The sequence below is a fragment of the Magnolia sinica genome, chromosome 3, assembly GCF_029962835.1.
Source record: "Magnolia sinica isolate HGM2019 chromosome 3, MsV1, whole genome shotgun sequence".
In the NCBI taxonomy this organism is placed as follows: Eukaryota; Viridiplantae; Streptophyta; class Magnoliopsida; order Magnoliales; family Magnoliaceae; genus Magnolia; species Magnolia sinica.
Genome location: NC_080575.1, coordinates 5,940,060 through 5,951,564, shown reverse-complemented (window position 1 = coordinate 5,951,564; position 11,505 = coordinate 5,940,060). Strand labels below are relative to the sequence as shown.

General features: G+C 38.6%; 1 protein-coding gene across 2 annotated transcripts; it reads left to right on the top strand.

Moving 5' to 3' along the window:
* The first annotated feature begins 9,200 nt into the window (after positions 1–9,200).
* Positions 9,201–11,278, top strand: LOC131239381 (NAC domain-containing protein 83-like). 2 transcript variants are annotated; one of them, XM_058237066.1, is made up of 3 exons: positions 9,201–9,822; positions 10,499–10,785; positions 10,884–11,278. In XM_058237066.1, exons 1-3 carry the CDS (start codon positions 9,642–9,644, stop codon positions 11,187–11,189), a joined length of 774 nt encoding a protein of 257 aa, XP_058093049.1. In that variant the 5' UTR covers positions 9,201–9,641; the 3' UTR covers positions 11,190–11,278. The 2 variants fall into 2 exon arrangements, with proteins under 2 accessions (XP_058093049.1, XP_058093048.1); XM_058237065.1 differs by having other exon boundaries at positions 9,213–9,822; positions 10,881–11,278.
* Positions 11,279–11,505: the final 227 nt, after the last annotated feature.

The following is an 11,505-nucleotide window of genomic DNA, read 5'->3' as shown; positions in this document are numbered from 1 at the left end:
ATGCTGCAAGTGGCAACGCCATTTCCTCTCTCCGTATACGCGAAAATCCAGCAACAGACGGCAAGTCGAAATCCTGCGGGATATGGTTCGTGGGCTCGAGGAGACGAGAGAGGTGGGATGGGATATCTCATCGATACCACCGTACACGAGTTATAAAGACCATGGGATAGAGATGAATTCCGGATCCCACACGACGCAAACGCGCGCGTGGGATGGGCACGCGGGATCGCGTGATCCCATCCATCGTAAGCCATCTTAATGCGTCTGCCCGAACATGCCCTTATGTATTGACGTCAACAAGTTCTGTGGATCCCATCACGAGGTATGTGTTATATCCAAACCGTCCATCCATTTGGCAAGCTTGTCTTGAGGCAAAAAATAAGACAGATATAAATATCAAGTGGACCACACTGAAAAAAGCATGAGGGGTTGAACATCTATCATTGAAACCCTTTTGGGGGTTATGTAGAACTCGTCACAGATGCGCTCCTAGTATGGTTGGGCCAAAAGAAAGTGGACCATAAATTGATCATAACTTTTGATCCGGGTATTATTATAGGGCGCACAACCTATCAATCTTTACTGAAACAGGTCATTCGAGGTGAATCAACCCACGTTGCATCGGTCTGTTGGTAAGAAAACGTGCACTTTCAGCTCAAAAACAAAATTTTAAGAAAAAAAAATTATTTTTAATAATTCCAATTTTTTAATATTTTTTCTTTTTTTACTGTTTTAGATTTTCTTCCCTTTTAGAAATAATTTGTAATTATGTAGGACTATTCTATCAAAAGTTTATTTAGAATTTTTATTTTAAAAAATTAAGTTTTAGGAGAGTTTTATTAGAATTAGGATTTTTATTAGAGTTAGAATTTTACTATTTTTGGTAATTACGAATTTTTATTTATTTTGTTTTTTCTTTATTAATGGTGTAAGGAGATACATTATTAATCAATTAATCAATTTCAAATTTTATAGAATTTATTTTCTATTTTGCTTACTTTCCTTCTCGTGGATTCGAGAAGCCTCTGTGAGGAGTCCAGAAGTTCCATGAATTTGGAACAGTTATCCTCTTGAGGGAGACGGTGCTCGACCTCATCACGCTCATCCCTGCGTTAGCAGGTCACAGAAGTTTCGGATCAATATGAAAAAAAAATTTCCTCTTCATTAATAGATTGGATGGAAAATAAACATTATGGTGGGCCTACGAAATTTTTAACGGTGAAAATCTTTATCCTCATTGTTATTTTTGGTGTGGTCCATTTAAGCCTTGGATATGATTATTTTTTGTCTAATGATAAAAAATGATCTCTAAAAATGGATGAACGGTGTAGATATAATAAATACATCATTGTGGGGCCAAGTAACTTTGATCTCCTTTGAACCGTTCGTACAAGCTCGAGGACTGCCGACACTCGTCTCGCATGACACGTATCTACACCAACATGGAGCTAGTGTGTGGTACACCAGCCAATCCGCTTCCAGATGAATCTATGTACGTACCAGCTAGTACAAGTGGGACCCATGAATGTTGTAATATATTGATTTTAAATATATTTTTAATAAAAATATTATATAATATAAATAAAAAAAAGGTTTGCAAAAAACCCATTTTTTGTGTTTTGGGAATAATCCCACATTGGAAAAAGAGAAGAGGAATTTTGTGTATATATGAGAATGTTGGAGTATAGTTATGTTTACCTACCTAGTCTGAGGAGAATCGGACTTACATGTTCTAGTGTCAGTGCACCCGCACTCGGGCTCAGCCTCGCTCACGGTCATGATGCGAGGGTGTGGGCATGTGAGGCAGTGTGGTGGCTATAGAGGCGCTAGTGGCGCGAGACGTGTGTGAGTCGCGGTGCGACTAAAATGCTAAGGCAGATGGCTAGCTGGAAGACTAGAGGACTGAATGAGGTTCCTCAGTATATATAGAGGCTGGAAATATGACTATTGTAGGGAGGTGTAACTCCTCATGCAATTCATTATAGACAATGCATAAACTGCTGCATGTGGCTAGCCCAACAAGTAGAAACGGCTAGCCAGTATCTCACAATAGTCAAATGACCTATATAAACAGGGCCTGGATGGGTTTCCAATCCATCACAACTCACTCTAGTAGAAATCATACGAATCGTAGCCACTCCACTCCTATAGACTAGAGATTCCAACAGGACAACAAGGTTCATCTGAACCACTGCCTGAAGATCAGACCAGCAGTATGGTCTAGAATGGTTCATCTGAACCATTAGCTGAAGAACAAACCAGTGCAGTAGTCTAATTCACATTTCTTCTTCTTTTTTCTTTACTGGGATTTTTCTTTTTATTTTTTCCAGACACTGTGTAATAGAGTTCCATAGGTGGGTCTTCGTGTTTGCTGAACGCAGACCCACACCAGGCTCATCGTATCCTAAAAGCAATTTGTCTGTAACCTTTCAGCATACTCAATTTACTTGAGTAGGGGCAAATAATGTTTTAAAGACAGCGTTCCAAACGTGCTTCAGCGTGTCCTTATTTATAGATCATTTTGGTTTTTCAGTTTCCATATTTTACAAAAAATATAATTTCTGTATTTTTCTCAGCAATGAATCCTCAACACAATGGGTTGGTATTATGCGCCTCATTGATAGAGCTGCACAAGAATCGAACCGAGTCCAGTTTGGCACAGCTCGGTCCGGAGCTCCAACTTGAACTCGACTTGGTTCGGTCCTGAAGCCTGTCTTGCTAGTTCGGCTTGGTCAGCCGTCAGGGTTAGCTTATGCACGTTCGGCATTTTCTCAGACTGGTAGAATGCGTCTTCAATTTCTCGTAAAATGTAAAACAATAACAATATTTTACAGTTACTTCATCAAACACCTAGAGAGTAGCATCAAAATTAAATACCCGAGCGATCAACATCAAAATCAAACAACCGGCGTATCCATTTCTTACTCGCCAATACTTCGTTGAGTCATTTCATCAAACACTCGGCAAGCAACATTCATATCAAAATAACTAAGTCAACGAGCGGATTCGATCCAAGTCGATTCGAGTTAAGGTTCGATCCGAGTCAAGTTTGAACTCGGCCTGAAATTTTTTTGAGATCCAAACACCAACTCGACACGGTCTAAATCCAATTTCAAGCTGAGGCCAGTCAAGCTTTCCCGAATCGAGCAAGCCCACCGAGCTAACTCGACTCGTGTACATCTCTACTCATCATTGATGGCCCATGGACCAAAAATCTCCTTGGATAGAACAATCCTAACGCTGCTTTAACAGGGAACCAATAAATAGACGGTCAAAAATGACGATACACCAACGGTTCAGATTTAACAAAAATGGGCCAAATATTCCATACAAGGTTTGTCGTTGTGGGGACCATCATCGATGGGCCCATTATATCAATGATCAATATCACTGAAGCACAGATCCACGCATGATCCACACTGTTGAATCACTACATGTAGATCCCAGGTAATCTAATTAAAGTGCATGCAAAATGGACGGTCGATAGTAAAAGTGGTTTTACCGTGTACTTTGAAACGCATTTCTTGAATGCATGTGATTACCCGGCCAAGGTGATATCATGGCAATGTGTAATGGATGCTTTACCACTCCTATCTGATGGTCTACTGTGATCATTTTGGCCCACATAACAATTCTCACCACCTTTTATTTCTCATGATGAATTTGTGTATGGATTCTTAGTGATAAATGATTTTATTTGAGAATCTAGTTCTCGATATCTATTACTTTTATGATTTTTCCAGGACCAATTCTCAAAACATATCTCTTTTATGATTATCTTTTGAGATACGCCCTAAAACTTTAGGAAATTGATCTTTTTAGAAGGACATTAAAAAGGTCGAAGGCCTCTTCTTTTATATATATATATATATATATATATATATATAGAGAGAGAGAGAGAGAGAGAGAGAGAGAGAGAGAGAGAGAGAGAGATGTTCACCACCATTCTCACAAGAACTTGCTTGAACTTTTTCAGAACTATCTCCCATGATATGAGCATAAAATATAAATCGCCATGCGATGCAGCACCTCATAAAACTCTTAGGTCCCAATTTTTACCTTGATACAAAACTTTGGCGGGACATGGAAAAAGAGAGCACTAGATCAAGGGAGGAAAGTTGGGCCCTAAAGGTTCCATGGGGGTGTTGCACCGTATGGACAATTTAGATTCCTATGCTCATATCATGGGAGATGAGTTCTGAAAAAGTTCTCATGAGTTCTAGTGAGGCAAGGTGAGCTTCCTCTATCAAGCCACTGACCTATAGTCAAAATCTCTTTCACTAGGTAAGGCTGATTTTTCATCCACATGTTTAATATTAGGCCACTAACCTATAGTCAAAATCTCTTTCACTAGGAATTTGTTTCTCAAAAAGATTCACATCCTCTTCTAAAGCTCCAAGGAGCCAAACAACCATAAAAGAAAATGGCTTACAGCCAGCTAGCTAGGGATGAGATCTTACCTAACAGCTACCATAGTATTTTCATAGCCATCCAACTCCTTCAGAAGGGTCACTTCACCATGAAATGAGATGCTACTTGATTGAGAAGGCTAAACTATGGAAAACATGAAAATTTCCAAATTCAACGATAACGTGATATGGTTGGATTAGCCTGATTTTTAGATCAGCCTATTTCACAATAGATTATGCCACATTAGTTTTTTTTTTTTTTTCGTACACTCTATATAGGCACTCTAACCCAAGATCGATCTCAATGTTGAAATACACTTTTGTCTATCACTAATCCATGCAATGAAACCCTAATTAAACTACACAACAGACACCAATGTAGAGCCACATATAACTAGTTACACTAAAGAGGACTGCTAGTTTCACACACCTTGGATCCCATTGTAAGTGGGTTACAATGTGACATGTTTTGAATATGAGTATTCATTAGGTGAGCTATATTAGTTAGGTCTTCTAGCAGAAAAACAATGCCATATCACACCTCAAGCGTGCCCTATTATTATTAAAACAAATGAAGGATTAGAAAAAGATAACCATCAATTTACTTTGTACATTGTGCTCTCTTGAGAGAAAAATTATAAATATTTTAAGAAGTATTGGTGTGGTTTACAGGACGTATTATATTTTGACTATTATTGTTTCAGATCAAGCAACACAATTATACAAGCAAATTGGAGAACTGAATTATGAAATTCAGTTCTAGCCCACCTGAATCAACTATATGTGAGAAGATAAAGTAATTCACCTTGCCAATCTAACAATGTAGATATTAATATACTGATGACACAGTCAGTGAGTATAAGAGGATGGGCTCCACTCTATTCATCTCTTCTATATTCTCTCTCATCCTTTTTTTTTTTCCTTTGATTGATATAGGAAGGAAGGACCTCAATGCTACAATCCAATATAGAATGGATGTTGTTGTTGTCTTAAATTTGTAAACAATAGGATTTGTCAATGTCATCGAGCAAATGTACTGATTCCATTGACAAATGTTCGGTGCCATCGGAAAAATCCAAAAAATCTATGTTTTATTGCTTTAACATTTTGGTGTTTTACTCAACGTCATTGAAGGTGTTTGATGCTATCGATAGATCATCGATGCCATCAAAATCCATCAAAGGTGCCATCGAGATCATGCAGAATTGTGTATGTGAGGAATTTGTTTCCTATTCCGATTGTAATACTATATGATACTATATATATCAGGTGTAATCGAGATTTGGGAATGAGAAGATGAATTCTAGGCTTTGTAATTCGTTCATAAGGACTTCATGGGCATAGATCGGGCTTGTGAGGTCGATTTTAGGCTTGTTCAGATCGGTAACTCTCTATCTCTTGTATTTCTGTTTTCATAGTATATTACTCTTCGCATTGTGCCGTAGTTTTTTCCCACAAGGGTTTTTTCACGTAAAATTTGGATTGTTTGTGTTTGGACTTTGTAACGACCCACCCCAGCATTGTGATATTGTCCGCTTTGCCTAAACTCATGGATTTAAAACACGTCCCACCGGTTAAGAGAGAGCCTCCACATATAACAACCACAACTCTAGACGGCGCTTCCGATGTTGGACAAGTTCAACTCCCACTACGTACACAATAGCCTGCCAGCATAGTAGCCTGTTAACGACTAGTAGCTCGCCCAGGCCCTTAGGCCCCGCCCACATCAGCGTTCGCCCACGTGAGCCCGCCCACATATGCAACAATGACGGGGCGTCACAGACTTGGTTGTGCGATTGGTAATACTTTGCTTGATTCGTATCTATGTGCTTTTACGATTCTCCAAGAAGTGGTATCAAAGCTAACGTTGGGAAGCAGATCGAATCTGAAAGCAAGATATCTAACCTGAAGTTTGATGTAGAAAAATATTCCGAGAAAGTATGGATTTATTTTATGGAAAATAAATTTGATGTTTTTACCAACTTCAAGCAGTAAAAGACAATGGTGGAAAAATAATCAGGACGAAAGGTGAAAGTATTAAGGATAGATAACAGCGGGGAATTCACTTCTGAGGAGTTCAATCAATATTACAAAGATGAATGGATCGTGAGACACAACACAGTGTGCCACACATCAGAGTAGAACAATGTAGCTAAGCAAATGAATTATACTCTCTTAAAGAGGTCCCAGGGCATGATCAGTAATGCTGGGTTGGGCAAGTAATTATGGACTGAAGACGTTAGCATGACTTGTTACTTGGTGAATCAATCCCCTTTTATGACTATTGAATGTAAGATTCTAGAGAAATTGTGGAGTGGTCAATAGGTAGACTACTCGAGACTGCGTGTATTTGGTTGCGATGTTTTCTCTCATGTACAGTTAGTTAAAATAGATAAGTTGGACCAAAGGGATAAAAAGTATAACTTTGTCGGTTATGGTAATGATGTGAAGGGGTACAAGCTGTATGAATAAGTCATAAGGAAGCTGAAAAGTTGGTTGTAGATGTTTAGTTAGACAGAGATAAGACATTGGCTGATACTGAGACACAAACACAGGTACATAAGCAGGTGGAGAAGAGTTCCAGGGCTTTTTAATTTGTTTCTAATGATTTAAGGGCATAATTTGGGCTTGTAAAGTGGATTCAAGGCTTGTTCGAATCGGTAACACTCTATATCTTGTATTTTTGCTTTTATAATGCATACTTGTCGCTTTGTGCTGTAGTTTTTTTTCCACGTAAAATTTGAATTATTTATGTTTGGACTTGGTTGTGCGATTAGTAATACTTTGCTTGATTGGTCTCTGTGTGTGTCTGCGGTTCCCGAATAGTGGACACACAATGCAGCCATTAGAAAGGAGCATCCACATGCAGTTTGAGAACTTGCATTGCGATATGAAATGAAGCGTGAATTGCATAGTTCAAGAGGGAGTTACATGATGCAACCCAAAGTGCCACACTTAAGGCGATCTAGTATGCTATAAACACTAGGGTAGAGAGAGAGAGAGAGAGAGAGAGAGAGAGAGAGAGAGAGAGAGAGAGCACCTCCTCTCTCCCTCTACCCCTCCCGTTCCCTAGCCCGGCCCACTAAGGGTCACCACCCATCCCTGTAGAAGATCTAGGAAATCTTATCAAAAGCCTAGGTCTTGTACTAATTCCATATTCACTACGAAATTGATTCCTCATGAAGTCCCTATAAGGACTTATTCCAAAGGGGTTGCATGTAGGGCCCACCATAGTATGTGTCCGACACTCAAGACCTGTCTACTAGTGTGTGTCCCAGAAGGGCCATTATGTGAATTTGGAAGTTTTCATTTTGCGGCCCATTATTTTTTATGGTGCGGCCCCTTAATTATTGCGTCGGCCTGTACATAAATAATTTTTTACATGCAGGTAAGTTGTCCTTCTAATCCTAAAGTATCATCCAGATATCAGCCCAAAACAGTCATATAAAAGGCTTATATAATTGTATATGACCAGAAAGATCAATACCCAGTATTAGAAACTTTGATACTCTGGTAAAGTGTGATGAATGATACACAGGCACATATAAATTCCTTAGAGCATGCATACTTGGCATTAATAATTCAAATTCAACTGTCCAAATTACACATACTAGTTTAGATATATTATTAAACAAAAACTACACTTATTTAATTGTCTTATTATTAGATTGGTGAACTTTTATTTGAATTAAAAATGAAAAATATCTAGTAATTAATTTTTTTGAACAAATAAATGTCAACAAATCAGTAGCAAATCAGTAATTAGGATTGTTCCTCCAATCTCATTTTTTGTAATGTAACTTTGAGAATGGATTCCACAATTTAGCCAGTCTAATTGTACAATTTCGATGTGCCTACGTTTCAATCTTCGCATGTAGCCGGAGTATCAAATAACTCTCATTTAATCATAAATTATGTAAATGGTGATAAATAAGTAATTATAACTACTACTTGCTATCTAGTCAGATTCATAATTTCACATTGAGATCTCGTAACAGGTGAGCCCACCATGATGTATATGTCATTATCTGAGTGGAACATTCATTTTTTCTAGATCATTTTAGAATATGAGCCCAAATATGAGGTAATTCTTGTGGCTTTCAAAAGTTTTGGCTCTCCCTTATTTTTGGGCTCATGCCCTGAAATGACATGACAAAATATATGGTAGGTCATGGATAGCATACCTGCATCATGGTTGGGCTTATAGGGTTTACAAGAATCTCTTATCAAAATCTGTACTTTTAAGGCTGCAAATATCAAAGTAAATCATCATTAGTTACGGATTCTTGATCATGTCTCAAGTAGTAAATTCACACAGGTGTCATGATTTCGAGTACACGCTGTGATGAAAAATTACTGCGCTGCAGGTGCTGCTTAGGTGTATAAAGTGTGTATAAAAATAATAAAATAAAATAAAATAAAGTGATCATTACTTATTTACTATTGTAAATTTATACTGACTGCACCGACAAATAGAGGTGCAACTGAGGTGGGTACGATCCCAAACCCAACCCAACCTAAGAGGACACAACTCAAATTTAAACCCGAACCCAACCCTAGGTCTTGTATAGTCGACCCAAATGCATTGATTATTTCCAACGCAACTTAACCAGACCCAAATGTACTCAACCCCGAACCCAACGAGCCCAACTTGGGTTAGGTGGGGTTGGCCGAACCCAAGTTGCAGCCCTACCGGCAAGGGCGTTTAAGTAATTTAGACGTGGGAATATTTAAAGGACGTTTGGACGCTTTTATCTCTCGTGGGATAGGTAGCTTTTGGCTTCGGTTTTCCCATTTGCGTCGAACCATCCTAAGCAGGCAAGAAAGGCAAGAAATGCATTAGCTATGCGTTTTGATTGCTTTTCTTTTAACCTTTTCCCTAACACCTAAATGTCTCTCTCTTTCTCTCTCTTAAACGCTTGTAGAGTTGTATTAGGACTAGAACGCGTCAAAAGAGAGGTTTCAGTCTCGTTTACGCCAAATCAATCGTCCTATTGCGTCCCACGACATTCCTATAAAGAATCGTCTCTTTTCTTGCAAAAAGAGCACTTCTCCTTCTTTCTTTCTCCCTCTCTTTCTCCTTCTCTTTCTTGTTCTATTCTCCTTTTTCTTATTCCTCTTCCTTAGATTATAAGAACCCAACATGGGTTTTTCATACTTCCTCAAATTGAGGTGAATTGAGGTGAATTGTGGTGAATTGAGTGAGTTTTGGGGCTTTTCTTCTAGTTGGGTATGGACAAGATGAACTTTGTTAGGAATGGAGTGATGAGATTGCCACCTGGGTTCCGTTTCCATCCCACCGATGAAGAGCTTGTCGATCAGTACCTTAAGCGCAAGGTCTACTCATTCCCTTTGCCCGCTTCAATCATTCCTGAGATCGATGTTTGCAAGTTTGATCCTTGGGATTTGCCAGGTGGGTGGGAATTTAACAGGTCTATGATAGTTTTAATGAAATTCTGTGACTAGGGTCTTTTTTCTGTTAGGTAGAAATTCAATAAGAACGAAACCCTTTCAAGTACAGGATATCGAAGTTTTGCAACTCATTCATTGATTCATTGAGTCAGTGTGGTGAGGATTTTCTGATAATTGTAATATGATTTTCCTACATGAATTTCTGTAAGAACCAAACACGTTGAAGTGCATCACCACTTCATATAAGATAGGATATCATGGTTTCAGTTTTCAAAATTCTCACTGATTCATTGAGTCTGTGGGTGAGGATTCAACGAGTTTTTGGCAATTGTTATCTGATTTTGTTACTTGGGTCCCTTTTTTTTGGGGTGAATTTCTGATTTTGTTACTCGGGTCCTCTCTTTTTGGGTGAATTTTCAATAAGAACAAAACACATGGATGTCTCATCACTGCTTCATACAAGATGAGACAAGATACAATCACCTACTCCTTGAATCGGATGCTTAAAGCACATTGAGGTATAACAGTTCATTGCTCCAAAAAAAATAAAGGAAAAAAATAAAAAATAAAAAAAATCTAGATGAGTCTAGCCTGCACTGTTGCACTTTGATGTGTTTTAGATCATTTGAATGAATTTCAATTGTAATTTATTTTGAAAATTGTTTTTGTTTTTTCAGGGAATTCAAAGCTAGAGAGGTATTTTTTCAGCACCAGACAGGTGAAATACCTGAACGGAAATCGACCCAACAGAGCAACCAGTTCGGGCTATTGGAAGACATCAGGTCGAGATAAGCAAATTGTAGCTTCTAAAAGCAATCAAGTGGTTGGGATGAAGAAAGTGCTGGTCTTCTACAGAGGAAAGCCTTCAAGGGGCATTAGAACTGATTGGATCATGCACGAATACCGCCTTTCCGATGCCGGAAGTAGAGGCTGCATTTCGCCACAGAGAAAAAACTCAACCCAAGTAAATTTCCATCGACATCTTTCGAAAATTTTCCATAATTGATCTATTTAGACTCTAGATTATTCCCTAATTCGGCGCGCTCTTTATGTTTTCAGCAGAATTCCACAGTGCAAATGGAAGATTGGGTCCTCTGTCGCATATTCCTGAAGAATCAGAGTCCAAAAAATGACGTGGAAATTGCCCAACCAAGCAGCATGACAAGAGTCAGAAATCTTGGAGTGGCTAGAAATGGTTTCATTGATTTCATGGGGCGATCGACGGTCCATTCAAATTCTCCTCCCCCTTCTTCTTCTTCTTCATCGAATTCGAGCAGCATCACCGAACTGTCTTCAGCTGAATCCCATAGGGAAGAAAACAGTAGCTGTGATAGCTTTTCTTCATCTTCATGTGGAAGAGAGCCATAAGACCTCTGCAATTGGCTGTACCAAACCAACAATCACTTGTGTTTTTGGAAGCCCAAGAAGCAATAACCATCCAGCTATTTTGACTCTAATACTGATTAGCTTTTGGTATCTCTTTTCTCCAATAAAAAATAGAGTATTCAAATAGAAGATAGGGTGAAAAATGGCAATTTACAGGCTATGCAAATGGGAAGATTACCCGAATCGAAGTGCGTGTTTCCATAATCAGACAATTTCTGCGGCTAATTTTTCCAATTTGCTTATTGAAACATGTTTTTCAAGACACATTTTCTAAGAAATAGATGAAGAAACAAAGAAC